The sequence below is a fragment of the Culex quinquefasciatus genome, chromosome 2, assembly GCF_015732765.1.
Source record: "Culex quinquefasciatus strain JHB chromosome 2, VPISU_Cqui_1.0_pri_paternal, whole genome shotgun sequence".
NCBI lineage: Eukaryota > Metazoa > Arthropoda > Insecta > Diptera > Culicidae > Culex > Culex quinquefasciatus.
The window spans coordinates 44,731,927-44,748,765 of NC_051862.1; the positions used below are offsets into that span (position 1 = coordinate 44,731,927).

The 16,839-nt window shown below is 32.9% G+C and overlaps 1 protein-coding gene across 1 annotated transcript in view; it reads right to left on the bottom strand.

The window, feature by feature from the left end:
• Positions 1-2,287: 2,287 nt before the first annotated feature.
• Positions 2,288-16,839, bottom strand: part of LOC6053469 (MOXD1 homolog 2) — a 173,737-nt gene continuing 159,185 nt past the window's right edge. The window contains exons 5-6 of the mRNA XM_038250292.1: positions 5,835-5,953; positions 2,288-2,291 (exon numbers count right to left, since the gene is read on the bottom strand). Coding sequence (XP_038106220.1) covers positions 2,288-2,291; positions 5,835-5,953 — 123 coding nt within the window. The remainder of the gene's footprint in view (positions 2,292-5,834; positions 5,954-16,839) is intronic.

Consider the following 16,839-nt stretch of genomic DNA (forward strand, 5'->3'; position numbering starts at 1 on the left):
GAAATATGTAGCCCATCAGTATGCGAAACTTACTCGACCGAAATGTCAAGCTCATATATGCGTTTATCCTAACAACTTTTCATTGGTCTGATGGCCGAGTGGGCTAAGGCGCCAGTCCTTACTGTTGGTGCTGGGTTTGAATCCCGTCGGTTGCAACTTTTTTTGTGTTTGCAAAAAATGTACATGCAGTGTGTAATATTAAATGTTTATTTAGACGAAGGTGATGTGCATGCTTTTGCATGCGATTTTACCATCGGATTTTTTGCTTTGTAGGCAAGATTTCAGGAAAAATTAAATGTTTAGTTTCAATGTATAATGTTGAAAACTATTTATCATCGTCATATTATTTTTTTATAAAGATCGAAAATGTTCATTTTAAATTATTCTATTAAATTAAAATTACTTCGTCGTGTCAGCATTCATATAGCAAAAATGACTAATAAACTTATAAATTTCAATTACTTTACTATTATCATACAAAATCGGTATTTGGATTGGAATGGTTGAGTTTGTGATCGAGTGAATTTATATTTTGCATTCCATTCAGCTATATACTTTCTATATTCATCTATACTTTCTATAAAAATAAGTCATTTATATACACGGATATTGCTACCGCTCAAGCTTACTAATTAAAACCGAAAAAAATGACAAATATATCAGAATCTTTTGGGCTCCTTACTAAACAGTTAATATCTTAATAAATATCTATCTTCTTTTCTACTACAAAGTCTAATTTTATTTGAAAACATCCAATTTATTTTTGTTAATTGTTTCAAAATGTTAAAACACAATTAATGATTTTCCTCAAAAGTGTTTTCAATTAGTTTCAATTAATGATAAGTACACATTATAGGATTTAAGTCCAGGGTGATCAAAGTATGACCCACGATCATGTTTTGTTTGGTCCGTGGACCCGCTTTGAATGTGCATGTTGAAGGCCATTTAACCCATAACTTGAATGATTTCAAATATCATAAAAACAATAAATAAAAACTTGATTGAACTTTTTTTTTTGCTTTTTATACATAGCAATCTATAATTACAACACAAAATACATATCTCATTTTTCACATAATTCTTCAGCTTCTTCAAAGAAACGCTTTAATTTTTTTATTTGACCGCAAAATTTAGTTTTGATTTTTTGATTAGTGCGCTGCCCACGGGGCGCGCTGTCTTGTTTTTGCATGCTTATTTTCATTTCTTTTGTGTTGCTATTTGTGTGCATGGGGTGATTGGTTATTATAATTGAATAATGACATCATAAGTGCAGTGCTTCTAGGGACGCGCAGTCCTGTTTTTCGCGATAATTTCCGTCGTAAATGATCGTAAAATTTATTCCAACTGGCAGTTTTAGTATTAACTCATCAAGCTTTCGATTTTATGAAGAGTAAAGCGTCATTCATTTGCTATTTCTGAAATTTGCTCGCGTTATCTAAATTGTAAAAACAGTAAAAATATACTGATAAGTCCAGCCCATAGCACTACTGCTCGGCTGGCACGCGTTCGATAAAAAAAACTTTTTAAATAATCAATTATCTATCTTTCCGCAGCCGGCTGCCTAAGATTTAAAAATTTCAACCGATAAACAAAATGCTCATGGTCACATCACTGCCACTCGTGAATCCTGACCTCATACCCATCTACTAACCCCCTCAAAACTCATGTGATACTTTGTCGGAGAAGCAGTCGATTGGGCGGTCTCTATCACTCAAGTATCGGACTAACATTCCCATCCACTTCCCCGTGACCCTACCACTGGTCGTGGCCGGCGCCGGTATTGATCAGCATGATAGGGGCCTTTGAGAAGTTGCGAAGCGAGGAAAGATAGCTCCCACTCATCTTCCATGGCTCGTGAATGTAACTTCTGGAGGTCCTGGTCAATAACGGAGTAGCAACTGCGGGTGGGCACCTATGCTTATGCTTATGCTTATGCTTAAAATTTAGTTTTGATTTTGAGTGATTTTTTACATTTTTTTAGCATAATGCAACATTTTTTGAATTTAAAAATATCAGTAATTTAGAAAAAAATGTTATCTGCAATAGAAGTCACGCGGAACCATCAAATCGTCAGTTATTTTTTCTTCGATAAATGTTTCAAATATTCATAAAGCATTAAAAGCAATTTATCAAGCTTAGCTAAATTCTAAGTACAAAAATTCTTGAAGCAACATAATATATTTTACTCTTTTATTTTAGGGAAAATATTTATACAATTTGACAAAAAAATATTTTTTTAATCTTCTTAAAATTTTCTTTGTTTCTCTTTCAATTATATCATATTCCCTTATCTGAAAGACAATAAAAACAAAAGCCTTTTTTCAATTTCTGTTTTACTCAAACTTATGGCCTATTGTTAATCCCAGTTTTGACATTAACAATTTATTAAGTGGAATATGAGTTTGATTATTTATTAAAAAAAGTTATTTCTTTAAAAAGTTCAACTAGCCAAAATGTCACTTTTCAGCATTAAATGTTATTTGTTTGTATTATGTTTTTTTCAATCTTAATAAATATTATTAACATAATTTATCTATTTTTTATTATCTTTATTTAATAGTATATTTTTATTGCAATTAAATTATCCTCTTAATTTTAAATAACACGTTTTCATTTGCGCAACACACAATGAAAATATGTTTCAATTAGAAAAATTTAAAAATCCTTATCTCTAAAAAATCACATTCTTGGAAACCTTAATGTTTCCAACAATTTTTAAATTTTTCATGTACAACACCATTTTCCACTTAAGATTAATCCATAAAGCAGGGGTGACCAAAGTGGCATAAAGCAGGGTGACCAAACGTGGCCCGCGGACCCATTTTGAATGATAATGTAAAATGGCCCGCTGACCATTTTTGTAAAATGATTTTATACTTTTTCAAAATGAAGGTATATTGAGTGCCATCAGCTGAAATCCATATAAAATGCAGTTTATTCGATAATAATTTGAATTTTAGTTAATTTTCTAAAAACAGTACAACAAAAATTGTTCTTTTTTGCTAAAATGTTTTTTTGAATCTTCTTTGTAAATAATTATTGCAAATTAACTGTACGCGAGTTTAATACATTTTCCAGCACTTTTTTTTTCATTAAAAAGTATAAATTCTGGTTTTTAATTTCAATTTTTATACTTCTTTTAATTAGTTTGCCTCCCCTCGACCATGGCCAGAGTCGAGAGACAAAAACATTTTTAAACATAGTCATTGGCCTAATTGTTGGAAAATCGCAACGATTTTTCATTAGTTAATTTTTAATTTAAAATAAAATTACGCCGTTACAAAAATTGTTCAGATTTCATGTCACCATTTTCAAAATATAAAAAAAAACTTAAATCCTTATTCAAATACAATAACAAAAATAAAACTAATGAAAAACTCTTATTATTTGGCTTTTTATTATTTTTAAATAAAGATAACGATTAAAAAAATACAGATACATTCGGCTCTTTGGCTATCGATCTTCTCGATATCAATATTGTTCCATCAGTCATTTTTTTTTGTGTCCCTTTCAATGCTTTGATTTTCCGTTTTATAATTTGGTACCTCTCGCTCTCGCCGGTCCCTTCAATATCGACAGAGAGAGAGAGAGAGTTTACTGTTTAAAAAAAACTTCAAGTGATAAATGCACTTTTGAGTCTTTATGCATTTGGCCCGCAAGCTCATTTGAATTTCAAATTTGGCCCGGCATCCAACAACTTTGTGCACCCCTGCCATAAAGGTATTGTGCAGAATTCAAATTGAGAAAGGTACCTAAAAGTTTTCATATCATTTCAAACATGAGCAGTTTTTTTTTCAGTTTTTTGCATTTGTTTGAAAGTTTCTAGTACTTTTTAAAGATAATATTGTCATTGATTTTAGCGAGTTTTTTTTTTTATTTTATTTTCAAATATGAACTGGGTATTAAGATTTCTTTAATTAATCTTTGCGAATTTTTATATTGTTGGAAACATGACAAATTTCAAAATATTTTTTTCTTATTTTCGAAAATGCGCAGTGTTAACAATTATTAAAAGAAAATTCTCATGAGAAATCTCATACTTCCAAGCAAGAACAGTTCTTGCAAATATTGAAACATGTTTTGAAAAAAATCCTCTAATTTTAAGATTGTTTCAATCATGACATTGTTATTTTTTTTTTTGTAAGTGATATTTTCAATTATTGTTAGCTTGGATTTTCCTTTAAACATGACGTTTTGCTGAATACCAAATTCAAAAATAAATTTCTCATTAAGCAAAATTGGTTGGCATAAAACAACGACATGATTTTTTTTTGGTTTCATTCAGATACAATTTAAAGAAATGCTTTTTATGAGGCTTTGGATTTCATTAAACTTGCGACAATGATGAAAAATGGATTTAAAAACAAATAAATTGTTAAACATTTTATATTTTAGTAAGCAGCAGTGATGTCAACCATCGCGACGCTCATTTTTTGGTTCGCGGCACATTTTTTGTTTGTAGTGCTTTTCAGTTACGGAGTTTGACAAAGTTGTGTATGAAGGAATTGTAGAACACACCAAATCGTACAACTTTGCTGAACATAGTGTTGATTTTTGATGACTACAAAACAAGTTACAACCAAAAATGCGCTAGACAAACGAAAGCATCGCGAACCATTGGTCCTGAAGTCTGAAATCTTCTTGTAACTTTTTGCGTTTGAATTTTACAGCTATACAATGTTCTGAAGAAATGTTGCTGTTGGTGAGTTCTACAACTGGGGGTGGAGTTCTTGAACATTAGCCAAGGGGGGAAATGGGTCGAAAAGAAACACTGATTTGGGGTTTCCCCTTCAGATTTGTGCTTGATCAGATTTTTTTTTTAATATGCAGGTAGAATGATCAATTTGTATATTTTCATAAAAATGTTTTTATCGAACTCAAATAAATGATTTGGACAATTGCATTAAATTTAGTTCGCAGTTAAACCATTTTAATCGCAAAAATGATTTTTCATGGTATTTTAATGATAAATTCAAAAAAATGTGAGAAATCCCATAGAACACACACGCCTTTCGAATCTTGAAGAAAATGTTCTCTTTTTCCAAGCGGTGTGTCTAAGACTCATATTTTCTTTAACCTCTTGGATACATTGTGTAAGAAGCTGTCGCATCTCAGCGAGAATCATTCATTTCAGAAAAAAATTGTTATTTTATGTCTAAAAATTGTAAACATACCACTTTTTCGTAATAATTCCACATTTAAACTAAAATTGAGGTATAATTACATCATGAAAGAGGAAACATTACGTATTACATTTAACACCTTTAAATGGTGCGAAATTTTGACTGTGTTGGATTCATCATTTTACAGACATTTTTTAGTTAGTTAATTTAAATAACCCTTTCCAATTTTAACTCTAAAAACTCCACAAAACCGCTCCTGGTCCCATACACAAGTTCACCAGCTTCCAATCCAATCTTCAACGTGTACTACAACACTCCCCTAGCTCCCCCGCAATCGATCTGATGCTTCGTACAAGCGTACAGAGTGCAGAGTACAAACGAAAACCGAAAATTGAAAATTTAATATCCTGTCGACGACCAAACCAGCATTGACAGCATGCTTGCCTAGCCTGCAGTGCGAAGGGTAAGTGTTGAAATGTTTGTTTTATGTTTCATCTTCTAAATTTTGTTTTGCGATTCATTAAAAAGTTTGTTGAAACCAAGCCAAGATTTTTGTGTTAGGTCCAACATAGGGACAACAAACCGATTCTTGCTAGAGTACGTAAGAGTATCACAACTCTTGCAAGTTTGCAACTCTCTACCAGATCTCTGCTTACATATTTATTCTTGTGATGTTTGTAAAAGTGTTTGTGTGTGTGTGTGTGTGTGTACGTGTGCAGCACAGTGTTGATCCGGTCGAACGCATCCGAAACCGGACTCGACGTATTCCAGCGCACCAGAACAACTCTGCAGCGGATCCGCTGGATCTTCCGGGTCGGTTCCGGTTTCGGCTGAGAAGGGGGAATGTTTGGAGGACCTTCATTAGACAAACTTTGGATCGTAATGGGGAGTGAGTTGTATTGCTCCGCGGGCGATTTCACTTTCCATGTGCATGCCAGAAGAAGGGGTTTCCTGGTCCGGAATCTTTGAGTTTCCAACTTGGCAAGTTTTGCGTAATTTCCTTCGATTTGAACTGATGCATCGTTTTAATCTGGGGTTGGTTTGACCGGACGAAGTCGAAACTAAATTTTGATCTTCGACTAGTTGAAGGTCGATAGAAATCTTGATACATTGTACTGAAATTTATATCTATATGTCTATGACTTTGTTTGAATTGTCTACTTCGTTCAACTTCAACTCCAAACTTCCATACCTTTCAGACATTCTAGCTTCAATAATAGCAGCATTACATCGTCCTAGCCTAACCTCGGTGAACTCTGTAGCAGAGGTCCTTTCGTTTGCAACGCAATGCGAAAGCTGATAAAATATCAAACCGCAGGGCATCATTCCGGCTTTTCGTCGAATCCTGTGCAGCTTGGTTTCTGAAAAGGGTAGATTGTCCTACTTTGAACAGACTTCATCAGTTTCTAATGTCAGCTTCAGAATTGTTAACTCTACCCTAAATTTCAACCCTCTAAGCTCATACTGGGACTCCTTCCGGGCTGCGGTTGCAGATTGTAAATATTTCCGACTTTCTTTCAATTTAATTAGAAAATTTCTGTAATCCTTTCTTTCCGGCTTTCCGAGGTCGGTCTTTGCGGGTTTCTGGCTTTTCGTACGAGAAGGATGCACTCGCCACGAGGAGGAAGTTTTCTTAGCCCGGGAGCGTTCTCGTACGTCTTCGCAAATGGAGTTCCGATAGATCTAGGCAGAAGAGTTCGTCGAGTACGTGCGGTAGATAATCTCAACAGGCATGAAGTTACTGTATGGTAGGGAAAGTGTATGGGAACTTGTTATTTGGACTATTTGCATAAGAGAAGAGTAAAGATTTTTTGGATATTATAAAAAGGCAGCTTGGGTGAAATGGCTCACAATAGCTATATTGTGTGTTTGTTTATAGAAAAACTTTAATAATGAATTTCAAACTAATCATCATTATAACATCTGAAAATTCTTGAACATAACTACATAATCTCACTTTACCCCATCTTTTATAGAAAGCGAGAAACTCAATCTAGTCTGTTCATTCAGCTGAATAGAGCGCTCACACCACAGCCCAAGAGTCTTCCCGAGATTGGAATCTTCCGTCTACCCGTTGTGTCCCGACTGGCGGCAAGATTGATCGTCAACCCTGCTGACAGCAGCCGACTTCCCACTCTGGCGGAAGCTCCTCAGTCAATGCTTTAAAATAAAGCCATACGACGAAATTCAAAAGGACTAAACGAAAAAAAAGAGAGAGCAGATAAGGCGCTCTACCGCTAGTTTATTGGAATCGTAAATAGCTATCAGTTCATCTATTTTCCGGAGAAAACCTCCTCCCAAAAAAAAAAAAACACAGTTTCGATTCTTTCTTTCTCGTTGATCAAAACCCGGTGTCCCAATCGCAATCATCATCATCGTCGACGTTGACGTCTGTGTGTGTGTGTCATGTATGGGCTAATTTGCATAAATGGAGATGTTGAACGTTGAGCTTTTTTTTTTCTTCTGGGAAAAAGCGATGATAAACACACGTCGCACTTAGGGGGAAAATTTTTGGTCAGAAATGGTATCAAAAAGGATTTAGATATATTTTTTTATTATTATAAATTTTATCAAATATCATAAAATCTTCAGTTTTGTAAAATATTTTATGATTGATATGGCAAAGGTTTGACTAATACAAGCCTTATTTAGACCGTAACTATGACAAAACTTCAAAATGTTACAAATAACCAAAAACATTTGAATTTATGAAACGGAAATAATCAAAACTATCAGCAAAATCGCAAAAAAAAACATTTTGAGAAGTCAGAAAAGGGCGTTATATTGAATGTTTGGTCTTTTTGAAATGTTAGTTTTTATTAAAAATTTATGAAAATATTTTTTTCGAAAAGATCGGAAAATTTTACGAATGTTTCATGTTTTAACATTGTTGGACCATTAGTTGCTGAGATATCTACATTAGAAAATGGTGGGTTGTTTATATGAGACTTATAAAACATCAATTTTCTTGTTTTTATCCCTTGTCATGGCAATATCTCAGCAACTAAGGGTCGTATCAACAAAGTTATTCGGACTTTGCAAAATAAAGTGAATTTTCTCAGCTTTTCAAAAATATTTTTTTCAAGAGTGGGCAAACATGGGCACTATTTTAAAAAAATCAATAACTGCGACTATTTTGAAAATAGTTACATTAAAATGGCTATAACTTAAAAACTTTAAAAAAAAAATGCGACCAATATTTCGATTTTTTGACTATTCTGAAAATTTCTGAAAAGTTGTCATTTAATGTTCTCTAAAACATATCAAAAAATAAAAGAAATAAAATATTTTTTTTTTTGCAAATCAAGTTTTAGTAACAAAAAGTGTAATTAAAAATCATCAAAAAAAATTTTACCGTGTATCATTTTTTTTCAGTGTAGTTCATACTACAACCATACCTGCAGCTTTGCCGAAGACACCAAATCGATCAAAAAATTCCTTCAAAAGATACAGATTTTTGAATTTTCACATATCATTTTTGTATGGACAGCTGCCAAATTTGTATGAAAAATTATATGGACAAACTAAAGATGCAAAATGGATTTTTTGGGCATACCAAAGGCACCAAAAAAGTTTCAGCCGGATTAAAAAATACAAAAATTAAAATTAATGAAAAAAGACCGATTTCGTATAAAACTGCTGCTTTCTTAAACAAAAGAAAAATCAAACAGCAAATATAATAATCTTGAAATAACATTAATAGAAATACATATTAAGTAAATTAATTGATTTTTAGGTTTTCCACATTGCGTCAGATGACATCGAATTGTATAGATATTCTGACATTTCGAAAATTCGACCATAATGTCTTTTCTCATAACAAAAACGCAATATTTATTTGAATCCATGATATGCTTTTAATAATTAATAGTCTAATTATTTTTGACCAATTTTCAATTTAAAGTCATCCCACCGTGTCTCATCGATAGATCAGCAGCTGAAAAATGTTTCGGCGAAAAAGGAGGACCCCCTCTTGCTGATGCCTCTGCCAGCCAATATTGATGATGGCAGGGAGCTAACACGTCGCATCAAAACAAACGAGTTATCCATTCAAACATATCGCCCTTTTTCCCCCGCACCGGGAGCATACCCGAGGAAAATCCCCTCCAACCCGGTGTGTTTGGGGGGGGAAGGGGGGAAAAGTGAAAGTTTTTTTTCTTTCTATTTGTTCCGTTTTCGGGAGGGAGCAGGGGGTGGGGGCGGTTGGATTTCCAAATCAATTCCGTGCCATTTGTTTGAAATGGAAACGTGACAAAATCTGCAGGGAAATCTAGCATCGACGACGTAAACAACTTATTTGTGTCACACAGTCTGAGCTGGCACAAGAACTTTTGCCTCCGGAGAAGGAAGGGATTCTGATCCTGGGCAGCGATGTTACGTGAGATTATCGATTGCTGGTGGCTTAAGTGCGTGTGCAACTTTGCTTCCACCCCGAAAAATACCGGCAGCTAAGGGAAACGTGAACGCTGATGGCTCCGCTGCCAATTGAATCATGCAAATATTTTTGTTTGTCACACTTACACACAGCTGGAGTATTATGATTTGCATATTTTTTTTTTTTTGGTCTCGGTGACATAGATTTTTGCTGGGGCAAAACAAGTTAAGAGTTCAAAACTTGGTGTGACACTTTGGGTTCGAGAGCGTTTACTTGAAATGCACGTGGGAAAACATTGTGGAAAAGCTCTTTTTTGATTTTTTTTTCTTTTGCACTGTTTTTGTTTTCATGTGTTTTAAATTTTGCTTTAAGCAGGACAAAAAAATTGCAAGTTGTAACAAATTTTGCATTTTCCGAGCAGACGGAAATAACTTGGGAATAACATTTTTTGATATTTGAGAATACTAAGTCAATCGGGACCGTGGTGCAGGGGTAAGCGTGATTGCCTCTCACCCAGTCGGCTTGGGTTCGATCCCAGACGGTCCCGGTGGCATTTTTCGAGACGAGATTTGTCTGATCACGCCTTCCGTCGGAAGGGAAGTAAATGTTGGTCCCGGACTAACCTAAAAAGGTTAGGTCGTTAGCTCAGTCCAGGTGTAGGAGTCGTCTCCCTGGGTCCTGTCTCGGTGGAGTCGCTGGTAGGCAGTTGGACTAACAATCCAATGGTCGTCAGTTCGAATCCCGGGGTAGATGGAAGCTAAGGTGTAAAAAGAGGTTTGCAATTGCCTCAACAATCAAGCCTTCGGACACCTAGTTTTGAGTAGGAATCTCGCAATCGAGAACGCCAAGGCAATGCTGTAGAGCGAATAATTTGATTTGATTTTATTTGAGGTCAATAACATTTAATGTTATTGATAACAAGATTTGTTATTTGTCGTTATGATTTTTTTGTTATTGGATTGTTATTGTAATAACGGACTAATAACACTTTTAGTTATTCTTCGAACATATCTTTGCTATTATTTTCTGTTATTTTAACAACTAATCCGATCATTCCAATAACAATTTGAGGATTCTTCCATAACAAAAAATGTTATTCCCAAGTGGTTTTGGCTTTCAACCAATATCAGACCAATAACAAATTTTGTCATGATAACATAAACTGTTATTAAACCCTTGTGCAAATATGAATTTTTCAAGAAGATTCCATTACTTTTTCTGTTATTTTAACAGTATTTGTTATTGAAATGGCATGAATTTTGTTATTACCGTCTGCCCGGGTTTAAGGTTATTTTTTTCTATAAATTAGCTACCAAAGTTTTATTTTTTTTTTTAAATTCAGATCATGAATCTTCAGAGTTCAACTGAAAATGTAGTCTTCAATTATAAATTTGAAATTTGAATTAATATAATCATTTAAAATTTTCATATCAAACATATCAGAAAGCATCTTCTAGCATCTACTGATAAAACAAAAACAAAACTCTGAAAATAATGCAAAAAAAAATCAATCAAGATCTAATCATCATATAAAAAACTAAATTTTCCAAACAATATTTTGTGAAAAAAGTATTTTACAAAAAAACTCTAATAAAGCGAAAAAATGAACAAAATTTCGCTTCGTTTGATACCCACAATGAAAATTTTTGAAAATTTGAGTATTTCCGTAAAAATATGGTATTTTGTGAATATTTTAGTATTTTCAAAAAAAAACTCTTATAAAGAAATTTAAGCAAGTAATTTGATACCCATATTGCATATTTTGAAAATTTGAGTAATTTAGAAAATATACGGTAAATTGTGAAAATTTAAGAATTTAAAATAAACTAATAAAGTGAAAAGCATGCAAAATTTTGCTTCGTTTGATACCCATATGGCAAATTTTGAAAATATCAGTATTTCCGAAAAAAAAACGTTAATTTGTGAAAGTTTTAGTATTTTCAAAAAAAAAAATCTAATAAAGTGAAAAAAGCATTCAATTTTCACTTCGTTTGATACCTATATTGCAAATGTTGAAAAGTTAGTATTGTCAAAAAATACGGTAATTAGTGAAAATATAAGTATTTTCAAAAAAAAAATCTATCATAAATTGAAAAAGCATACTACATTTCGCTTTGTTTGATACTCATATTGCATATTTTGAAAGTCGAGTATTTTCGAAAAATAGGGTAATTTGTGAAAATTTTAGTATTTAAAAGAAACTCTAATAAAGTGAAAAGCATGCAAAATTTTGCTTCCTTTGATACTCATTTTGCAAATTATGAAAATTTGAGTGTTTTCGAAAAAAATATGGAAACTTATGAAAATATTAGAATTTAAAAAAACTCTAATAAATTGAAAAAGTAACACAATTTTGCTTAAAAAAACAATATTTTGTAAATAATTGTGTGTACATTATTTTTCCATTTTCAAAAAATCAATTCTAAGTGAAAACATTGAATATTAAACATGAAATGGTTGAATTAATCGATTTTAGAAAGATTTTAAAAATCAGTTATCGTCCATTACCGGCGATAAGATTGTCGCACGATAAAATTATCTAAATAACGATAACGACAACCGACGATAACGGAAACCATTTTCTTCATCGTCAGAAGATAATATGATCGACGATAAATTTATCGATTAACAACCTTGCTAGAAATATTAATAATTAAAAATAGCTGATAAGTTCACAAGATTTTTTAGATTTTTTAATTTTATGAAAAAAATAAAACTGAAATCCAACAAAAAATCTAACCAATTTTCAGAACCAAGGACTAAATAAATTTGAAATTGCATTTAGTTAGTAAGAATAATTATAAATTTTTCCAATCATTTTAAGTATATTTTAAAGAGAAAGGTAGAATTGAGATTATTGAATTAGGGGAAAGTGGGGTAAGTGTAACAAGCTAAGGAAATGAGCGTTGTAACCCATTAAAAACGTTAAAAATCTGTCGGATTTTATAATAATCATATTATTCCAGGTCTTGACTAAGACTTTGATAGAACAAGTTTTCAAAAAATCCTGTTTTTAATGCAAAAAAATGATTTTAATTTTTTTTATTTTCCGTATGCTCTACTCAACTAGTGGGGCAAGACGAACAACTCGTTGGGGCAAGAGGAACAATGCATGAAAAAACATGTTAATTTGCTGACAATTGAACTGTTATCACTTAGAAACATCAGATTAGGATGTATTTGAAACGTTTCTTTCATTTTTAGATTAAAGAATATTATTTTACTATAAATTTGATCGTTTTTACGAAAAGATTATTACTTAGATGAAAAAAAGGAAATTTTCATAATATCACTATATTTTGTATGGACATTTTTTTAAACAATTGTTTATCAGTTATTAAGTACGTTTATTTATTTATTTCCCAATAAAATATGTTGTTGCAGCAATTCGTATTTTTTTCTATACTAAAAATCCATATGGTACACTTGCCCCACCTGAACAATTTTTTTTGAAAGCTCTCAACAAATATAACCAAAAGTTAAATCATACTTTATAATAGGTGCAAGTCATTGGTAGGGACACTACTGATCTAGGGAAAAATGCACTTTGATAAAATGAGCCTTAAAACGAACCCAAAGTCTTGTTTTGCACTTTCCAAATATTATTAGAAAATAAAGGTTTGTAAAAAAACTTCATTAAATCTTATGCTCCGTGGCGTTTACGTCGTTTTGGCGGTTATGTGGTAGTAGAATCAGCTAATTGCATTGCTAGTAACATTTCCTCATACTGGAAATAATCAAAATTGTAAAAATTATGGCCGTACGAGCGATTGTTCCTCTTGCCCCATATGGTTGTCTTGCCCCACCTTCCCCTATTCGTCACCTGCAACAAAAACAACAAAAATGGCTGAAAACAAGTTTTGAAACACATTTTTATTCTGTAAATAATTTTAAGGAACTTGAAATAAATTTTAATGATTATGGTACGATTACTTAGTAAAGCCTAAAATTTTAATTTAAAAGTTAATTTACACTTAAAACAAAACTGATCCTGCAAAAATTTTCTGGCAAAAAAAATAATGTTAAATTTTCAGCCTTTCGCCAAACCCAAAACGACTGCCCATTTGCAATGAATGATCCCGGAAATGAAATCGAAATCGAATGCAATAATGTAGGTTTGTTGACTGCCACAACCACCGCCACTACCACAGATTGGCAAAAAAAAAGTCCAACTGAAAAATGTTCACCCATTTCCGTGTATATTGGCTTAATATCCTTCGATTTGGCCGAGCTGGCCAGAGCAATTTGCATTTTTACTGCCACTTTCGAGCAGTTAAAAAAAGTGCTAGTTTTATGGGTAAATCTTTTTCGATTTTTTTCTTCTCTTTCAGCAGCCACTTTCAGAATGAGTTATCGAGGGAAAACCACTAACCGCGATATCGATTGGAGCTCGTTCGCTGTCTTTTTTTGCTTTGCTGGAATTTTGCCCCCGATAATCTAAAATCAATTTCAACCGTAGACATCTTCCCGACGACTGTCTTCTGTGCCGGGGCCCTCATTCTGGGCCAAAGGAAATGAAATTTTTACAACTTTCTTATCGTTCGCTGCTACCTTTTTACGCTCCAACCGCGCCACACAAATCTGCACCATTTTTTTTCCCTGGGCTGATATTTCCGCCCTCTTCGTATTATTTCTGCTTCTCGAAGGATTGAAAAACGGTAAGGAGAAAAATTCACTCCCCCACAAACAGACACTTTTGTGGAAATGCTCGCACATCTCAAGCGGGCGCCATTTTTATCTTCGACACTTTTCCACCTTTCCCCCACCCACTTTCCACAAGGTGCATTTTCCCTTTTTCGCTCGTTGGTGGCGAAGAAGAATCTCCGAGCATCATATATCACCGTAATGACGGCGGAAATTGGAAGTATACACATCCATTCCGTCTCTGTCACTATCAAATTTATACACATTATAAATAAATTTTCCGCACTCTCTCTCTTCTCTCTTCGATTCGAAGGTTGGGGAGAGGGGAAAATCAAGGAAAGAGTTTTCCTAACATACAGAAAAAAAGAGTTTGGAATGAAAAAATGAAGCCTTCCAAGCCAACATATTTATCTCGCTGCTGGTGGTGGCCTGGAAACAAGATGAAGCATCAGTTTTTTTTCTTCACCCTGAATAACCACACCGGAAAAAGTTGTCACGTGGAGAAAAGTGCTGCCGCTGCTCTGCCAGGCTAAAATTGGGCTGAAGGAACTGACTGGAACATATGTGTGATAATGTTTTTTTTATGGTAAAAGTTTCTGGGCTAGTTTTTTTTATAATTATTCGGAAACTACTGATATTCAAAAAAATTATAACTTTTTATCTTTATCAAAACATTTGTAACATGTTTACCAATCCTTTAATCTAGATTTTGATTTGACCCATGCCGTTTATCATTTTAATGATAGAATGCGATATTTAAATCTGAATATACAATTGTTTTGAATTTTTAAAGAAATGATGAAAGTGTAAGGTAAATCTTTCACTTAATTTTTCAAACTGAAAAATTATAATTTTTGAATGGCTTAAAATGTTTGAGTGTTTCGAAATACCATTATTGTAGGGTATATGGCCCTATTTTAGACCTACTATGCAAAGCGTCAACATATTTCGCATTGTTCTCAGGAACGGTCTAACTGATTTGGCACGTATTAGGATTGTTTTGTGCCTTAATTTATGCTTAACAAAGTGTACTATTGAAAATTGGAAATAATTTAACCAGTTCATTGTAATAAACATTTCAAGTAAAACATTTTTGGACTTATTGAATGTATTTTGGATATATCGCTGAACCTATTTTGGACCTACACTCTGATTGGTTGAAATTTGGACAACTCGAATTGCGGCGTGCGGCGGCAACACGCACACTTACAAAAACTCGGTTTGATAAACCAAAGGGCCTATCCACGATTATAATTTGGAAAGTATTTATTTTGGAAATAAAACAATTATGATAAAACAATGGATTTGAATTTGAAAACGTGTTTTAATTATATTGAATGGAAACTCGCGCATCTTTAGCAGGTCTCTGTCCTATTCACAATTTGCGTATTCTTACGACCTAATTGTTCAAGCATTAGAACATGAAAGACAACCCGTTATTAGTCGCAATAAAAACACCTTAACTTAAAATTAAAGGAATGTCAGAGATACATACACAATACATAACAAGTTACAATGAAAAAAGATTCTAAAGATTCAATTAATTTCAATGAAATACCGAAAAATGTTGATAAACTAAACTGGCAACACCTTGTTATACATGTGTTGGTGATAGCTTTGAACCGACGGCAAAGTAGCTCCAAAAACTGATCCAACGCGGCTGATTTTTTTTTTCGATAATAGAATACTTATTTCAATGGTTTAGTGATGAAAAACATAGCAGAATTAAATAAACAACAGTTACATTGCTCGGAAACCGGACGAAATTGCTTGGTGTCAGTGCAAAACAGAAAAAAACATCAAGGTGTCGCGAGCCAAATCTGATAAGCAACGAGGCTGGAATTTTTGGACCTAATCTTTGTGCTAGGAAAATGGTAGGAAATACGAATGACAATGGAAAAAGTGGCTGAAAAGGCGGAAATAATCAAAAATGTTAACATTTTTGGAAGAGGTAAGCTACAAAACGATCCTACTTACACTTTCTGTTGGTTGGATTCAGTGAATTCTTACTTTAAAAGTCTGAACTACCTCGATTAATAAAAATAGGTCCAAAATAGGTACTAGGTCCAAAATAGGGTCATATACCCTATAATGCCAATACAATTTATTTTTATTTTTGTCTTTTCTTTCCCTACAATTTTGTTCATAGAAATCAGTGGCATTGTTTTAAATGACATTTGCAATGAAACTTGCAAAATCCAACTTTTTTTTCAAAAAATTCAAAAATAAGTTTTTATTTTCAATCAATTTTCAAAACGATCTCATTATTATGAACTAAACCAACAACAAAATATGCTTGAGTTTAAGCTTTTGAAACTATTTGAAGAAATTTTTGAAAGAACAGAAAAAACTCAAAAAATACAGAAACATGAATAAATTAATTGAAACAGTTTCTCATTTAACATTTTTTGAAAAATAAATAAGAAAATAAATAAATGGTGTTGAAGAAAATGTAACAAAATATGAGAATGTTTCAATTTAGAACAAAATATCATTTAAAAAAAAGTTTCAAGGAAATTCTTGTTTGAATCTTAATCCAGATTTGTAATTCAGAGAGTATTTTTTTATTTGATTACACCACCTAGATTTATTGAGGTTTTATGGTAGCATCTTAATTGCTTAATAGTTTTATTTGGGCATTCACCACAACCAAAAAGCAAGAGCTAATTAATAGGTTCTAACAAGGTTTTATGCCTC